The sequence below is a fragment of the Rhinoderma darwinii genome, chromosome 10, assembly GCF_050947455.1.
Source record: "Rhinoderma darwinii isolate aRhiDar2 chromosome 10, aRhiDar2.hap1, whole genome shotgun sequence".
Taxonomy (NCBI): Eukaryota; Metazoa; Chordata; class Amphibia; order Anura; family Rhinodermatidae; genus Rhinoderma; species Rhinoderma darwinii.
Genome location: NC_134696.1, coordinates 33,820,363 through 33,838,673, shown reverse-complemented (window position 1 = coordinate 33,838,673; position 18,311 = coordinate 33,820,363). Strand labels below are relative to the sequence as shown.

Genomic DNA, 18,311 nt, shown 5'->3' with positions numbered 1-18,311 from the left:
TGATCAAAAAGTTGCATGTACCCCAAAATGGTACCAATAATAACTACAGCTCGTCCCGCAACAAACCAGCCCTCATACCGCTACGTCTATGAAAAATAAAATTAGTTATGGCTCCAATAAGTCAGGAAATAAAAAAATATGCAGTTGTGCCCGAGGGGAACATTTCTTCTGTTTGAAGAGGCGATTTATCAAGGACCTAAAATTAGGGAACCAGGAAAGGGAGGGCCCAAACATATCCGGAAGCGAGGGTGCCCGTATTATACCAGGACAACACTTCCCAGCAAAATTCCCCAAACTACAAAGGCGCGGAATGTGCACCAAAAGGGGGATAAGAAAGGACGCCATTTATCAGTGCGACACTGGCCTGTGCGGAAAGGATTGCTTCACAGCGTAACACACATCTATGGATCATTTTATTGTTTTTTTTTACCCCATTATTATACCACCTGACTATGCCCCTTATATACTCCGCCCCGCTTACATATGCCCTACATTATAAACGGAAACACCAGTAAGACTCCAAACAAAACTACTACCAAGCAAAATCCACGCTCCAAAAGCCAAATGGCATTTCCTCCCATCTGAACCCTACAGCGTCCCCAAACAGCAGTTTCCTTCCACATATATGGCACCGTCATACCCGGGAGAACCCTTTTAGCAATTTTTGGGGTGTGTGTCTCCAGTGGCATAAGCTGGGCACGACATATTTGCCACTGAATGGCATATCTAGGGAAAAATATAAATTTTGAATTTGCACCATCCACAGCGCATTTATTAATGGAAAAGACCTGTGGGGTGAAAATGCTCACTACACCCCTTAATAAATGCCTTGAGGGGTGCAGTTTCCAAATGGGGTCACTTCTCAGGGGTTTATTTTTATTATTTCACATCAGAGCCTCTGCAGTTGTGAACCAATACTTTGTAAATCGCCAAATTAGGCCTCAATTTGACATGGTACGCTTTCACTCCTGAGCCTGGTCGACTGTCCAGGCAAGAGATTAGGGCCACATGTAGGGTGTTTCTAAAACCAGGAAACCCAGCATAATAATTAGAGAGCTGTCTTGTTATGGTGGCACAAGCTGGGCACCACATATTAGCATATCTACGGAAAAAAATCCCATTTTCACTCTGCAACATCGAGTGCACACCAATTTCTGCCAATCACCTGCAGGGTTAAAATGCTTACTACACCCCTAGGTAAATGCATTGAGGAGTGTAGTTTCCAAAATGGGGTCACTTCTGGGGGGTTTCCACTGTTTTGGGCCCACAGGCGCCCAGAAACCAATCCAGCAACATCTGCACTCCAAATGGCGGTCCTTCCCTTCTGAGCCCTGCCGTGTGCCCAAACAGCAGTTTATGACCACATATGGGGTATTGCCGTACTCGGGAGAAATTGCTTTACAAATGTTGGGTTCTTTTTTTTTCCTTTATTTGTTGCGAAAATGAAAAAATTTGAGCTAAAGCTACGTCTTATTGAAGAAAAAGGATTGTTTTTATTTTCACTGCCCAATTCTAATAAATTCTATGAAACATCTGTGGGGTCAAAATGCTCACTACACCCCTAGATGAATTCCTCAAGAGGTGTAGTTTCCTAAATGGAGTCACTTTTTGGGCGTTTTCATTGTTTTTTTCCCCTCAGGGGCTTTGCAAATGTGACATGGCCTCCGCAAACCATTCCTGCTTAATGTGATCTCCAAAAGCCAAATAGCGCTCTTTCCCTTCTAAGCCACGCCGTGTCTTCAAACAGCCGTTTATTACCACATGTGGGGCATTGTTTTACTCGGGAGAAATTGCTTTACAAATTTTGTGGTGCTTTTTCTCCTTCAGTCCTTGTGGAAATGAGAAAAAATAAGCTAAACCTACATTTTCTTTGAAAAAATGTAGATTTTTATTTTCAGGGCCTACTTCCAATAATTTCTGCAAAAAAACTGTGGCGTCAAATCGCTCACTATACCCCTAGATAATTTCCTCAATGGGTGTAGTCTCCAAAATGGGGTCTCTTGTGGGGGGTTTCCACTGTTTTGTCTCCTCAGGGACTTCGTAAATGTGACATGGCCTCTGCAAACCATTCCTGCTAAATGTGATCTCCAAAAGCCAAATGGCACTCCATCCCTTCTAAGCCCTGCCGTGTGTTCAAACAGCCGGTTATTGCCACATGTGGGGTATTGTTTTACTCGGGAGAAATTGCTTTACAAATTTTGCGGTGCTTTTTCTCCTTCAGTCCTTGTGGAAATGAGAAAAAATTAGCTAAACCTACATTTTCTTTGAAAAAATTTAGATTGTCATTTTCAGGGCCTACTTCCAATAATTTATGCAAACAACCTGTTGGGTCAAAACGCTCACTATACCCCTAGATAATTTCCTCAATGGGTGTAGTTTCCAAAATGGGGTCACTTGTGGGGGGTTTCCACTGTTTTGTCCCCTCAGGGGCTTTGTAAATGTGACATGGCCTCCGCAAACCATTCCTGCTAAACTTGAGCTCCAACAGCCAAATGGCGCTCTTTCCCTTCTCAGCCACGCCGTGTCTCCAAACAACCGTTTATTACCACATGTGGGGTATTGTTTTACTCGGGAGAAATTGCTTTACAGATTTTACAGTGCTTTTTCTCCTTTAGTCCTTGTGGAAATGAGAAAAAAAATCGCTAAACCTACATTTTCTTTGAAAAAATGTTGATTTTAATTTTCATGGTCTACTTCCAATAATTTCTGTAAAAAACCTATGCGGTCAAAATGCTCACTGTACCCCTAGATAATTTCCTTGAGGTGTGTAGTTTCCCAGATGGGGTCACTTTTGGTGGATTTTGACTGTTTTGGCACCGCAAGAGCCCTTCAAACCTGACATGGTGCCTAAAATTTATTCTAACAAAAATAAGGCCCCAAAATCCACTAGGTGCTCCTTTGCTTCTGAGGCCGGTGCTTCAGTCCAGTAGCACACTAGAGCCACATGTGGGATATTTCCTAAAACTGCATAAACTGGGCAACAAATATTGAGTTGCATTTCTCTGGTAAAACCTTCTGTGTTATAAAAAAAATTGTATTAAAAATTTATTTCTGCAAAAAAATATGAAATTTGTAAATTTCACCTCTACTTTGCTTTAATTCCTGTGAAATGTGTAAAGGGTTAAGACATTTTCTAAATGCTGTTTTGAATACTTTGAGGGGTGAAGTTTTTAAAATGGGGTGACTTTTTGGGGGTTTCTAATATATAAGGCCCTCAAAGCCACTTCACAACTGAACTGGCCCCTGTAAAAATAGCCTTTTGACATTTTCTTGAAAATGTGAGAAATTGCTGCTAAAGTTCTAAGCCTTGTGACGTCATAGAAAAATAAAAGGATGTTCAAATAACGATACCAATCTAAAGTAGACATATGGGGGATGTTAATTAGCAACAATTTTGTGTGGTATAACTGCCTGTATTACAAGCAGATACATTTAAATTGAGAAAAATGCTAATTTTTGCAATTTTTCGCTAAATTTTGGTGTTTTTCACAATTAAGTACTGAACATATCGAGCAAATTTTGCCAGTAACTTAAAGTCCAATGTGTCACGAGAAAACAATCTCAGAATCACTTGGATAGGTAAAAGCATTCCGGAGTTATTACCACATAAAGTGACACATGTCAGATTTGAAAAATGAGGCTCGGTCAGGAAGGTCAAAAGTGGCTAAAGAGGGAAGGGGTTAAAGACAGCAACACATTGTTATACAGGACTGTTATTATGACTCCTTATACAAGTGCGGGTGTTTGCATATTTATAGCTTCACATTTATAACTTCCTTTTCCTGTCCCTGATGTTTGTTTCTAATGTGTAAAATATTATTTTTTTGTGTGCATGGGCTAATACTGATCCATAAGACATATCAAAGTATCAAAAGCATTTTGTTGCTAGTAAGGGTATGTTCACACGGCAGCGTCCGTAACGGCTGAAATTACGAGGATGTTTTCAGGAGAAAACATCACCGTAATTTCAGCCGTAACGGCATGCGCTTGAACGCCACTTCCATTACGGACGTAATTGGCGCTGCTTTTCATTGGAGTCAATGAATAACGGCTCCAATTACGCCCCAAGAAGTGACAGGTCACTTCTTTGACGCGGGCGTCTATTTACGCGCCGTCAATTGACAGCGGCGCGTAAATATACGCCTCGTGGGAACAGACAAACGTCAGCCCATTGCTTTCAATGGGCAGATGTTTGTCAACGCTTTCAAGCCGCATTTTTCGGACGTAATTCGGGGCAAAAACGCCCGAATTACGTCCGTAATTAGTGTGTGTGAACATACCCTAAAAGTGGACCAGCCAGCTATTAACCCCTTCCCCCTGCTTGCATTCTGGGCCCTAATGGCCAAGCCATTTTCTACATTTTTCCATTGTCACATTCGAAGATCTATAACTTTTTTATTTTTGCGTCGACATAGCTGTATAAGGTCTTGTTTTTTTGCGGGACGACTTGTAGTTTTTATTGGTACCATTTGAGAGTAGATGCGACTTTTTGATCACTTTTTATCACATTTTTTTAAAGTCAGGATTAACAGAAAACAGCAATTCTTCCATAGTTTTTTATTTTATTTTTTTACGGCGTTCACAGTGCGGGTTAAATAATGTAATCGATTTATAGTCGGGATCGTTACGGACGTGGCGATACCAAATATGTGCAACTTTTTTGCTTTATTGTGTTTTTTTTTTTAATAGTAAAGCAGTTTGTAAGGGGAAAAAGTGGATTTTTAATTTTCTATTTTATTTCACATTTTTTTAAATTAACTTTATTCAACTTTTTTTTACTTTTTTACTAGTCCCACTAGGGGACTTCACTATGCGATCCTCCGATCGCTATTATAATACACTGCAATACTTTTGTATTGCAGTGTATTACTGCCTGTCCGTTTAACACGGACAGGCATCTGCTAGGTCATGCCTCCGGCATGACCTAGCAGGCATTCACGACAGGCAGACCTGGGGGCCTTATCGCCGGGTGTCAGTGGGATGAGAGGGAGCTCCTTCCCTCTCTCCAAAACCACTCAGATGCGGTGCTCGCTATTCAGCACCGCATCTGTGGGGTTAAACGGGTGAGATCGATACTAATATCGATCTCACCCGGCAGAGCAGCTGAGAGCAGGGAGATTTGACAGCTCCCTGCTCTGTTTACTTTATTCTAATGCAGCGCCGTGGAATGGCGGCGCTGTAGAATAAAGCCCATTAATGACCGCCATGAAAAGACTAATCGGCGGTCATTAAGGGGTTAAAGGGGGCACTTATTTTCACACGTTTGTGCAATAACTTTATTTTATAAATGAACACAGTACTTTTAGCCAAAAATTAAAACTTGTATATGCACTGAAGTGAATGCTTATAGTAACTGTCTGCAGTCTTTCTCTTGTACGATCAGATCAAAGGGGCAGGCACTATCTACAAGGGGGAGGTGGGTGGCACTATCTACAGGGGGGGTGTAACACTATCTACAGGGGGCTGTATAGCGCTGTCTACAGGGGGGCTGTATGGCAGAATCTACAGTGGGGCTGTATGGCACAATCTACGGGGGGCTGAATGGCACCATCTACAGGGGGGGCTGCATGGCGCTATCTACAGGGTGGGTTGCATGGTGCTATCTACAGGGGGGCTGTATGGCGTTATCTACACAGTGGGGGGGGTATGGCACTATCTACAGGGGAACTGTATGGCACTATCTACAGGGGAGGCTGTATGGCACTAGCTACAGGGGGGTTGTATGGCACTATCTACAAAGGGGGCTGTGTGTGGCACCGAGGGGAGGGGAGGAGGGGACCAGTCAAAAGTTTGCTATTGAGCCAAGTGTTTCCTAGTTACGCCCCTGCTGGACACTCACTTTTCAGTGAGTATATCAGAGAATTGGTCAAACAGGAATTTCCTAATATATTGTTATTAATGGATTTTTTTCCTGCGAAACTCTGTCAAGAATTGCCAAGGTTAATCTGTAGATTATTATCAGGTTACAACGAGGAGCAACTCCAAATGGTATAGTAGTATTTCTGCCACTGAAGTGCAGTCCTGGTGAAGTGGACTACAATAACTAGCATGCCCTGATCTGTGCAGCTTTGCGGATCGTCTCTGCCCCATATGATGCACTGACAGGCCACATCCTGCCCTAAAGTGGAGTGTCATATTAAACAAAATATGAACACTAGGGGGAGCTCTTTTCAAAGGAAAAGTAATATTGTCCCCAGTCTAGAACGCAGCAAGGTCCCCTTAAATATCCATATTAGATTTCTTCTTTTTATTTTTTCAAGTATATATACAAAATAGATTAAAAAAATATAGTCTTTATCTACAATATTTCTTTTATTATTTAACTTTTATGATATAATTTCCAGAATAGTGTATAAGAATTGTCTACGTGAAGAATGGATGGCATAACTGTGATTTAGTGTCTATCTTTTTCACATGTTAAACTGTATACTCTATATTTCTTTACTCATATTCCACGGTCTTAGTCTTGAATCAAAATCTAGTGGCATATGATTAGGGGGTTGCAATGCCAGTCAGGACCCATCAGCCATCCTGCTACAGAAGAGCAGCACTGTAAATAGGTTTTCCTGAGGTGCAATGGTTTATAATGCCAACGATAGTAAAACTAGATGGAACCATCTTCCTATATAGACATATTTCACTTTATATTTAATATGCACTACGTTCCAAAAGTTTTGTGCACTCTTCAGAAATGTAAAGGTGTTGTCTGATGACAGCTTTTTTTTCTCACTTTTATGAGCTGTCATTACTTTGTCCAGCCACTCTCCATAGAAATGCCATCCAGCGACTTTCAGTGCAAGAACAGAGACTCAGGGCCCCTCATTCTCAGTAACAGTAGGGTCGGACCGCCACCTATCATACTTTTATGATCAAAACCAAAATCATAAAACTGCAAATTCCTATGTAGCTCAGGCTGAAATGCATAGATTGGCAGGTTCTATAAATGCATATTTCATGTATCAGAGTTGCGAAGCAGATGATGTGGCTGAGCTAACAACACTCATACAAGAGTAAGCAAATCTCTTTAGCAAACTAGAGTCACTGCAAATCACCATGCAAATGTTGATCTTCACCTTTGAGCGATACAGGAGAAGACCACAGGCTTTGCTTATAGTTGCGTCATAGCCAAGAGTAAAAAACGGGGGAGGCTGAAGCGTGGGTCGCATTGGATAAAACAAAGAGAGAGCCATTCCGTTAATATTCTCACTCTTGGGAAGCATTGCCATAACACATCAAGGCACCAGAGGAATTGCAATCTATATGGCTTCAGTGTTATCCCATCAGCATATGCCATCAAGACAATTTCCTAACAAGTTCTCATAGGGTCACCAGAGTCAAAGTATCATGCAGGGATTACAGTTCTCCCACGTCTCCCCCTCATATTTTATTTACTGCGGGGACACCGTGGCAGAAGAAAGCAGGTATCCTGTCTAAATCAGTGTTCTCATATCCCACCCTTACCATCCCATGTCCTTCATGGTCTGACCCACCTCAGATATATGACATTTGAAGTTTCATCCTTTTCCAAATCTGGAATTTTACAGTTTTTTTTATATAAATAAGGCACAGTGATCCGAATATATCTCTCTAAGGCCTCATGCACACCACCGTAGCCATGTGCACGGCCGTGATTTTCGGGTCGGCCGGGGGCGGAGTGACACCCGCGAGCTGCCCGCAAATCGCGGGCCGTGCACATGGCCGCGTGCATTATTTCCTATGAGCCTTGACCGGAGAACACGACCGTAATAAGACATGTCCGTTCTTTCTGCGGTCTTGGCTCCTGGGCCATGCACGGACCGTGGAAACCCCAGCCATGTGCATGGCCCCATAGGAATGAATGGGGCCGCAATTCTCCCGTGGATTTTCGGGGGAATTGCAGCCGCAAGCGCACGTTCGTGTGCATGGGGCCTAACTCCAACGTGCCTGAAAAACGAGATGTGAACTGAGCCTTACAATAGCAGCTAGAATATCGTTTTTTTTCTCATAAATTACTGTAGGTATAGACTTTATCTAGTAGAAGCTGCAAGCTTACCTTTGTACTACCCGGGCCTGTGAACCTTTTGATGGTAGTTTCCTGGAATCTTCTATTTTACTAAGCATTTGGCACCGAAGGGTAATGATCTGTTCCTGTTTTTTTACCAAATAGATACCACGTCCCTGATTCAGCCCAGTGGGTTTGCAAATCCATGTTTGCCCATCTGAATAAAGATAAAATATGGAACTGGTCATATAGTTACAGCAACAAATCTTTACATTTGAATGTACCTACTAGAATTTTTTTCATCAGTTCTCTTGGATTTTTAAATCAACAGAATGAAATTATATTATAAAGGAATACCGATGCATTTACAATGATGTGTACAATCCTGTAACAGGACAGCGGCAACGAGTCACATCACCAAAACAGGAAAGGAAGCGAGGGAAGCATTAAAGGGTTGTCCAGAAATTCTGGAACCGCTTCAATATTGTTTCAGGCACCATGTTGCATCTGGACATGTGGCTGTGCCTGGTACTGAAGTGAAGTGAATGGGACTGATCCTGAACTTGTTTTTACTAACAAGTTGACTATTTAAGCTTTATACAGATAGGATTACCACCTTTTCCACCCAAAAATACCGGCTATGTTTACTCGAGCAAAAAAAAAAAAAGGGTGTGTTTTGGAGGCGTTGCTTCACGCGGAGTAGGATTTACCAAAACTTTTTTATGTTGTACTCCATAAAGATATTCAAGATCATACATGTTCATTTTTGGATAATTCTGAATAATTCTTACTGCGTTTTGCAGTCTGAAGCTGTTTGAGCTGCCACTTGGCCCCAGCCCCTGTTTCCTACTTTGACAGTCTGACACTAACTGACTGACTCCAGCCAGTTACATTTAGGCTATGTTCACATTATGTCTGTTATATACATATACGTCTAACTGCAATAGTCAAACGTATGTGAAAAGTATCACTTTGGTACACGTTTGGCCGGTATACCCTATTTAACGGTGTTGAAAATAGTTGCAGTCATGACACTACCCTTTTACGTTTTAAACACACAACGAATTACTTCTAGTAAAAAAAAAAAAAAAAAGAAAGATGGATAAAATATAAAGAGCTATAATCAGTATTGTTAAACTGATTTTTGTCACCTTGATACGTAGAAAAGAAAGCTTCTGCTTCATCCTTCATATCCAAGCGGACAGTTTCTGGAAAGAAATCAGCCATTTTCAGCACCCTGTTAGGAAAGCCAAATAACCACACAATTGTCACATTTTCTTAAATCATTTTGGGATTCTGAGCTCATATATTATTCCTTCAATATGCGAAAATTATTCCGCTATTAGGCTTTGTTCACACTTGCATTGTGGCTTCCGTTCATTAGATTACCGAGGGTGTTATGGGCCTTGCTGCCCAGAGCAAAATTTCACATTTTGGAATTCTGTCTTCCAAAGTTGATTTTATTTTCTTTCTTAGTCTACCCAAATATTTTTTTATTTTTTTTTCAGAACATATAAGGTTTTTTAATTTTTCAAAATTCGATCTGATATTTTTTTCTTAAGAAGTCTTATTTAGGGAAAAATCGTCAGAAACCGGGAAAAATAAGCTTTTTCTTATTATTTTCATATTCTCTTCTAAGGTAGTTTGTAGAACCAATATTATTTATCCCAAGAATGTATCCCCTAATTATTCTGTGAAGATGACCCCAGATCTATGTATATCGTCTAACGTCTAACGTATGATGCCGCTCTAGCGCTACATGAGCAAAGCTCCCATTTTAGTATTAGTTGACCATTCTCATGACAAGGGAATTATTCACAGTACAGGGTTGGACTGACAGCCTGAACCAGTTGGAGACATTGTGCTGAAAAGTGAGCAGTAACATCAAATAAAGCACGTAAAATGGCGAGGACTACAAAAGTAGCCCTATAATTTAACTGGAGCAGGCAGGACGGGGTTAATATCTGATTCCTTTTAGCCAAATATATGTATGTACAGTGTAACAGTTTTTCTCATTCCTCTCCTTCCTGCCTGCTCCAGTTAAATGAAAAGGCTTTTAGACTTATATGTTCCAAATAAATATTTGGGTTGACTAAGAAATATAAAAAATCAACTTACAGCTTTCCAAAATGTGAAATTTTGCTCTGCGCAGCAAGGCCCAAAATACCCTTGGTCAATACTACTAGCTCTTGGTTTCAATTTACCAATGGGACACTTTTGAGGACCCCATTACCTTAAAGGAATGTCTTAAATGGATATACATTTCAGAATGGAATATAAATAAATTTGGAGCCAGCTGGTTCTTGCAGGAAGATAAAATACACTGGTGCAGAAATATCTATGTAGTTTTATGGCATAAATACATTGAAAAATACGACTTAAAGGCCAAATCATGAAGACTTGTGCCACTTTTTTTTAACACATACATGCAGGGCCGGCCCTAGGATAGATGGCGCACTGTGCGAAATTATCTTTCGGTGCCCCACCCCATCATTAAAAAAAACATTTCCTCAGGGCCCCCCTACCAAAAATTGTTTTGAGAAAGACAGAAAACGGCTAAGGACAAGTACTCCACTCGTAGGGCATGTTCACACACGTTTTTTGTAAGGCAAAAAAAATCTGCCTCAAAATTCCTTCAGCAACTGACAGCGTTGTGTGACCTTTTTTTTGTGTTGAAGCGAATGCAAAAGACGCAGGAAAAAAAGCTCCAAACGAGCGCCGCAGGTATCTTCTGCCTCCTATTAATTTATATTGGAGGTCAGAGGTGGAAACCACTTGAAGACCATCAGCCCCCCACTCACAGTAAAATGACCATCAACCCCCCACTCACAGTAAAATAACCGTCAGCCCCCCACTCACAGCAAAATGACCATCAGCCCACCACTCAGTAAAATGACCATCAGACCGACCCCCACTCACAGATTCCCCCTGTAGGTAGCACCACACAGCCCCTTATAGGTAGCACCACACAGCCCCTTGTGGGTAGCGCCAGACAGCCCCCTTGTAGGTAGCGCCACACAGCCCCTTGTGGGTAGCACCACACAGCCCCCTTGTGGTTAGCACCACATAGCCCCTTGTAGGTAGCACAACACAGCCCCCTTGTGGGTAGCGCCAGACAGCCTCCTTGTAGGTAGCACCAAACAGCCCCCTTGTAGGTAGCGCCACACAGCCCCCTTGTAGATAGCGCCACACAGCCCCCTTGTAGATAGCGCCACACAGCCCCCTTGTAGATAGCGCCACACAGCCCCCTTGTAGATAGCGCCACACAGCCCCCTTGTAGATAGCGCCACACAGCCCCCTGTAGAGTGTGCCACACAGCCCCCTGTAGGGAGGGCCGCACAGCCCCCTGTAGGGAGGGCCGCACAGCCCCCTGTAGAGAGTGCCGCACAGCCCCCTGTAGGGAGTGCCGCACAGCCCCCTGGTAGGAAGTGTCGCAAAGACCCCTGGTAGGGAGTGCCACACAGCCCACAGCCCGCTGGTAGGGAGTGCCACACAGCCCCCTGGTTGGTAGTGCCCCATAGCCCCCTGGTTGGTAGTGCCCCACAGCCCCCTCGTTGGTAGTGCCCCACAGCCCCCTGGTAGGTAGTGCCACACAGCCCACTGGTTGGTAGTGTCACACAGCCCCCTGGTAGGTAGTGCCACACTGCCCACAGCCCCCTTGTAGGTAGTACAAGGACTACGAAATGACCGATAGCTGGCGGACAATAGACATTCAAAAAAGGACAACTGTGCCGGAGCACACAAAATACCCAGCTTTCCCAGCTGTCAAATAAATGTGTGGAAATAAACTGAGCTATAACTTTTATTTAGTCTGAGTAAAGGATCAATCCTTTTAGCTAGATTAAATAAAAGTTATATCTTAGTTTATTTCCACACTTTTTTTTTTATACCCGGGAAAGCTGGGTATTTTGTGTGCTCCTGCACAGTTGTCCTTTGTAGGTAGTGCCACACAGCCCACAGCCCCCCCTGTAGATAGCAAACCCCCCCCTTCCAGTAAAGATAGCGCCACCGTAGCTCCCTAAAGGAGCGGAATCCCTGTGTGGCCGGGGATTCCGGTCCTGGAGCGCTGCTTGATGCCTCTGTCCATATATGGACAGTGACATCAGGGAAAACTCCTGAGGCGGAATCCCCGTCCACAGCATTGCAGACGCTATGACCGTCGATTCCACTCCAGGAGAAGCTCCTGTCGTCTATGTCCATGACGTCATTGGCTTCTCCTGGAGTGGAATCTCCGGTCATAGAGTCTGCAACGCTGTGACCGGGGATTCCGCTTCAGGAGTTTCCCCTGATGTCACTGTCCATATATGGACAAAAACATCAAGCAGCGCTCTAGGAGCGGAATCCCCGGCCACACGGGGATTCCGCTCCTTCAGGGAGCTATAGTGGCGCTAGTAGACAGCAGAGCAGGGAGATACCTCCCTGCTCTGCTATAGTGCCCCCCTGTAGATAGCAACCCCCCTTCCAGTATAGATAGCGCCACTGTAGCTCCCTGAAGGAGCGGAATCCCCGTGTGGCCGGGGATTCCGGTACTGGAGCGCTGCTTGATGCCTTTGTCCATATATGGACAGTGACATCAGGGAAAACTCCTGAAGCGGAATCCCCGGTCACAGCCTTGCAGATGCTATGAAAGTCGATTCCACTCCAGGAGAAGCTACTGACGTCTGTGTCCATGACGTCATTGGCTTCTCCTGGAGTGGAATCCCCGATCATAGAGTCTGCAATGCTGTGACCGGGGATTCCGCTTCAGGAGTTTTCCCTGATGTCACTGTCCATATATGGACAGAGGCATCAAGCAGCGCTCCGGGACCGGAATCCCCGGCCACTCGGGGATTCCGCTCCTTCAGGGAGCTACGGTGGCGCTATCCTGGATGGGGGGGGGTTTGATATCTACAGGGGGGCACTATAGCAGAGCAAGGGAGGTATCTCCCTGCTCTGGTGTCTACTAGCGCCACTGTAGCTGAAGGGAGCTACAGTGGCGCTAGTAGACAGCAGAGCAGGGAGATACCTCCCTGCTCTGCTATAGTGCCGTCGCTACTGCTATAGCAGCCACAGCAGCCGCTAGCGGCGCTACCGCCCTCATGCCCGGTGTCACCGCTAGCAGCCGCTACGGCTGCTACAGCGGTAGCCACTAAGTGAAGAAGCGCCCGGGAGCGTGTGTGTATCCCCGCTGCTAGTTGCAATGGCGCAGGGATACACACACCCGCTGGCGCCCCTCTTGCCGTGTGGCGGCTGGCGCCCTGTGCGACCGCACTGGTCGAACATAGCTAAGGCCGGCCATGCATACATGTATAAGGAAAAGTTGGTGGGGCTTCAAAGTTTTGCCAAGTGTGACTCATTTATCGAGGATTTTCAACAGTTTTCTATTTGGAATAGTGTATGAAAACAATGCCATTTCTAACCTGGCATAGTTCTTAGGCTCTGTTCACATCTGTGTCGGAGGCTTTATTAGGGGCCTCCGCCACAGATCCGGCAGGGCTTACCGGAGTCCAGTAAAATCACAGACAGCCCTCGGAAAGCCAACAGAGGCTATTAAAGTCAATGGGTTTCGTCTTGAACCGGCGGTATACGTTGTGCAACGGAACCTTTGTTTCCGTCATTCCCCTGTTCTGCTGCTCTGACGGAGCAGAACGAGACAGCACTACGGAGGTGTGAACAGAGCCTTAGGGCTTATTCACACAAACCTTGAATATGTCAATGTGACAGCCATTAAAACAACAGCCGTCGCACAGACTCATGTATTTCAATGGGGCCGTTGACAGATAGAACATGTCCTATTTTCTTCCATTTTCACAGATCCCTCCATAGACTCAAGTCTATGGGGATCCGTGAAAACGTGTCCCGCATGGGTGAAACTCGAACGTGAAAAACTGCACTTTTTCACGTCCGAGTTTCCCCACATTTGTGTGAATAAGCACTTAGACTTTAGTAGATTCATCAACAAGGTGTGTGCTGTTTATGATTTGTATACAATTATATAATTTGCTGCATGCTAGAGATTAAGACTGGACCATAGTTCACATGATGGTACGATATTGATAAATCTCCCACATTGCAAAGGTTCATGATTTTTGTCTAATACATAGCAACAACAATCGTCTTTAACTAAATACCACTATTGTATTACAGAATTCAGTGATATTTTTTTATTATTATTATTATTATTATTTATTTGTAATTTTTACTCATTCTAATAAAAGGGAATATTGTATTATGAAATTAATTTTTTTTTCAATTACATTTTAATTATAAACTTTTTTTTTGGGGGGGGGGGGTTATTTATCCACATAAAGAAAATCTTGAAATGTTCCAGTTTTCCCACTGGCCACTAGAGCAGAAGAAATAGGCTTTTGCTTCCTGTTTTCTGGTAGCTCACTTGTAAGCTTTGCAGGATAGATTGGGAGAGAATTGATCAGAGTCATCTCATTATAATTAGAAGTTGTGCAAGTTAATAATAGCTGTATTGTACTCCTGGAGGTATAGATAGAGCAGGATAGCAATGCTACACACTATACATAGTAACATAGTATTAGAAGCTGAAAAAAATACATAAGTCCATCCAGTTCAGCCATTTATCCTGTAATGTAGATCTAGAGGAAGGCAAAAAAAAAGCCATGAAGCAATATCCTCCAATTAAGTAAATTTTCCTCATCGTAGGTAAAAAATTCCTTTTCCACTTCAAATATTGGAGTCAGAATGAATCACAGGATCAAAAACCTCTAGTGATGTAGAAACTATAACTTATAATATTTTTACACTCGAGAAAGGCATCACACAGATAAAGTTCAGTATGCATCTCCCATGTCACTCTCTGGTCTCTGGGGAAGGGGACTGTACTCCATCACTGTCTAGACACTGTAATAATCTATGACAATTCTCAGTCAATTAAAGAGGACCTGTCAGCTCTCCCAAAAAATAACGATTCTGGAGCACTCTATGTGAGAAATATATCAATAAATTGACAACTTGTTATGGGTGGTTCTTCAATAGCTCACAGGGGTCCACAGTTTTAACCGATTTTATTTAAACAAGTGGCATAACTACCAGAGTGGTCCTTATATTGGGGTAAGATATCTCAGCTCCGTGGGCTGTGCCAAAGTGACTGCAGGCCCTGCAGCCTGTCTCAACCATGCGCTATGGTTTGCTTAGGGGCTACCCTCTACCACGCAGTTTACCCTGTACATTATAGAGTATCTCCAGGTTGCGGAAGTCACTTTGAAGGCAGATGCCTTGTGCCTCCGTAGGTTACACCAGTCTCCATCCCTTTCAATGCTCCACTGGGCCATCCTCCATGCGTCCCAACGTTACCTAATCGTTGGCTACTGGTTAGCAAGCTCTTCCTACTCCATCTGCACACCTGGGGAGAACTTTCCCCTCCCCTCGGTGCAAAAGGGCGTTCATGTCATGGTGTTCGATGCTAGTAGAGTGCTGTCGACCATAACAGCAGTCGATTTTGCCATGACCTCCTCCCTCCCGGGCAGGTACTTACATGGGGAGGGGGTGAACACTCACTAGCACTCTTCCCCCTTTACATAGTGTTACCAGTTGGTGGTGTGCCTCTACATAGTCGGCTTACAGTCTCAGATTGTGTAGGAACATGCCCCTTTGACAAGGAGAATGATAACCCCCAGTTGTCAATTTATTCATAAATTTCTAGGAAGAAAAACAGAGTAACGGCACAATTTAGAATGCTAAGAATAGATGCTCTAGAATTGTGATGTAATGGTGAGTTCATGTATTCACTAAAACAGTCATGTCAGGAGGTCCTTTTTAACTCACATTCATTTCAGCTGCAATAAAGCATACAAACCCTGTTACACTGTCTATACAGACAATACAGGAAGGAAGTGCATGTCTCCAATATGGCCGTCCTCAGCGAGGGTATCTCTCATTCTCCCTTGCTACGCTTTTTTCCTTACCTGGTTTTGTTGATTTTCTGCATGACCCTTTCATATTCTCTCAGGCTGTTTAAAAGCCCAATCTTGGTGGTGAGCACTTTATTGTTAGGTATTTGATATAGAAGTTGTTCACCTAGCAAAAACAAGGAAACACATAAATAATACCCAAAACCCTTACTTATAGCCTTCCTCCACTCAAAACTGAAAATTCACGTGTGAATACAGTTGTACCCCATAATCCGATGCTTCCATATAACACTGACAGGGGTCCAAGAAGATAAAATATGGAGATTTGAATGGCAGAGCCATCACGTTGGAGAGCTATAGATCACTGGTGAGTTTCTTTCCCTCGCACACTCACTCCACTTGTCTCTTTCTGTATCTGTCATAGAGTTGTATGAAATAGCAGGTGCATGATCGGCCACCTCTACATACAACTCCTCCACACAGCGACCATCCTAAGGGGAAGGAACGGAGGTCCATTATCCCACAGATTGGTGGGGATTCCAGCGGTCTGACCCCCACTGATTTATCTTTTATCACCTGTCTTGTATATAGGTGAGGAATGTTAATGCCTGAAATACCCCTGTAAGCTGCTATTTGCTAGCCAGGGAAAGAAAATGACTAAGGACGCCATGTTATCCCCATATAGCCGCTTATAAATCTTTATTATTGTGACATGGGTAGGGCTAAATTTTCATGTTTTGAGTAGACGTTTATTTCTCCAGTTTTATAACTTTTCAAACCAGTTTCAGAACCAATAGCTTGTTTTCTTCATTGCCTCTACTTGACATGCATGATTTCAGTAAAACAGATTGGTCCTCAACCAATATCTATCACCCATATGCACCTCCTAGTGATAAAGTCCTGATATTACTATTACCACACATGACGTACATGATCTATTGTAAGGGGTACATAGCGGCAGACCTGAAGCTGCTATAAGGCCCTTAGGGAGAGGAGTCCCATACCGGATAGGTCACATTCCCTGTGCTACTGGGTGATAAGAACCTGTGCAGGACTCCCCTCTCCAGAGGAAAAGCATAATACGCAGGCGAGGAATTGGCTCAAGGGTTTTGGAAGGGGCTTGAAGGGGGAGGCAAACACTAGTCCCTTATGTCCTGGATGAAATAAAAATTTGCACCTAAATGGGGGGTGCATTTACTATGGGGCTACCTCTTCTATGTACTTACCTTCTCGGAAGGCATAGTATGTAGCAGAACTCTTGGTCTCACACCACTTCAGCTTGTAGTCATCCCTCTTGTTGTCATAGATTCGTTGCCATCCTTTGTTCAGGCAATAAGCACTTACCCTACAAGTAAAGTGGTATTAGTTACTCTTCCGGCAATGAGATCCACCAAGCTCCCACATTTATTACACGGTTTCTAATACAAGTGGCAACAATTTTTCATTTGGCACATGAACACTTAGGGTATGTTCACACGAGGTCATTACGTCCGTAATCGACGGACGTATTTTGACCGCAAGTACCGGACCGAACACAGTGCAGGGAGCCGGGCTCCTAGCATCATAGTTATGTACGGCGCTAGGAGTCCCTGCCTCGCTGCCGGACAACTGTCCCGTACTGTAATCATGTATTCAGTACAGGACAGTAGTTCCACGGAGAGGCAGGGACTCCTAGCGTCGTACATAACTATGATGCTAGGACAGAGGCGTAGCTAGGTTCTCCAGCACCCGGGGCAAAGATTCAGTTTGGCGCCCCCCCCCCCAACCTCTTTCCTGACATCTCCTTCCCCCTCGCCGTGTTTGTTTTCTCTACCAATTGACGTGTCATTTCTTTTTATGTTACGCGAGCATAAAATTATTTGTACATTTCACAAGCAATATGGTTCTATACACAACACTAGAACCAAGCTCGGTACATATATACAGCCCCAGAACAAATACAGCTCAATTTAGTGCAACCCCTGCCGTATAGGTGTGTACGGCGTAAAACTACAGCTCCCAGCATAGCCCGAACAATGGTAAGGATATGCTGGGAGATGCCGTTTCACAAAAAATAAATCCTATCATAATCATTTCACCCATCATCTCGCTGCAGATCATACAGTGACTACAGTGCTGATTAGAGGCAGAGTGAACATTTACATTAAGTGACTCACCGGTGACGTCTCAGATTCTAGTTCTTTTTCTCCATTTGGTCCAGACCTCTATGATGACTTCTCCCGGTCCATTTCTGCAGTTTGCCGCTCACATGTCTTCAGCTTCTCACTTTTCCAACATTTCTGCACCTAGACTATATCTACAGGGGGACTATATACAGGGGTGGGCTATCTACAGGGGGACCATATCTACAGGGGGACCATATCTACAGGGGGACCATATCTACAGGGCTGGGCTATATCTACAGGGCTAGGCTATATCTACAGGGCTGGGCTATATCTACAGGGGTGGGATACACCCAGGGGGGCTAT

At 43.8% G+C, this 18,311-nt stretch overlaps 1 protein-coding gene and 1 long non-coding RNA gene across 2 annotated transcripts in view; one reads left to right on the top strand and one right to left on the bottom strand.

Annotated features, from left to right (window-relative positions):
* Positions 1-18,311, top strand: part of LOC142662752 (uncharacterized) — an 86,679-nt gene that overhangs the window by 41,270 nt on the left and 27,098 nt on the right. The window lies entirely within an intron of this gene.
* Positions 1-18,311, bottom strand: part of TTLL10 (tubulin tyrosine ligase like 10) — a 74,488-nt gene that overhangs the window by 31,171 nt on the left and 25,006 nt on the right. The window contains exons 3-6 of the mRNA XM_075840978.1: positions 17,070-17,188; positions 15,898-16,009; positions 9,133-9,218; positions 8,033-8,198 (exon numbers count right to left, since the gene is read on the bottom strand). Of these exons, the coding sequence (XP_075697093.1) occupies positions 8,033-8,198; positions 9,133-9,218; positions 15,898-16,009; positions 17,070-17,188 (483 nt within the window). The remainder of the gene's footprint in view (positions 1-8,032; positions 8,199-9,132; positions 9,219-15,897; positions 16,010-17,069; positions 17,189-18,311) is intronic.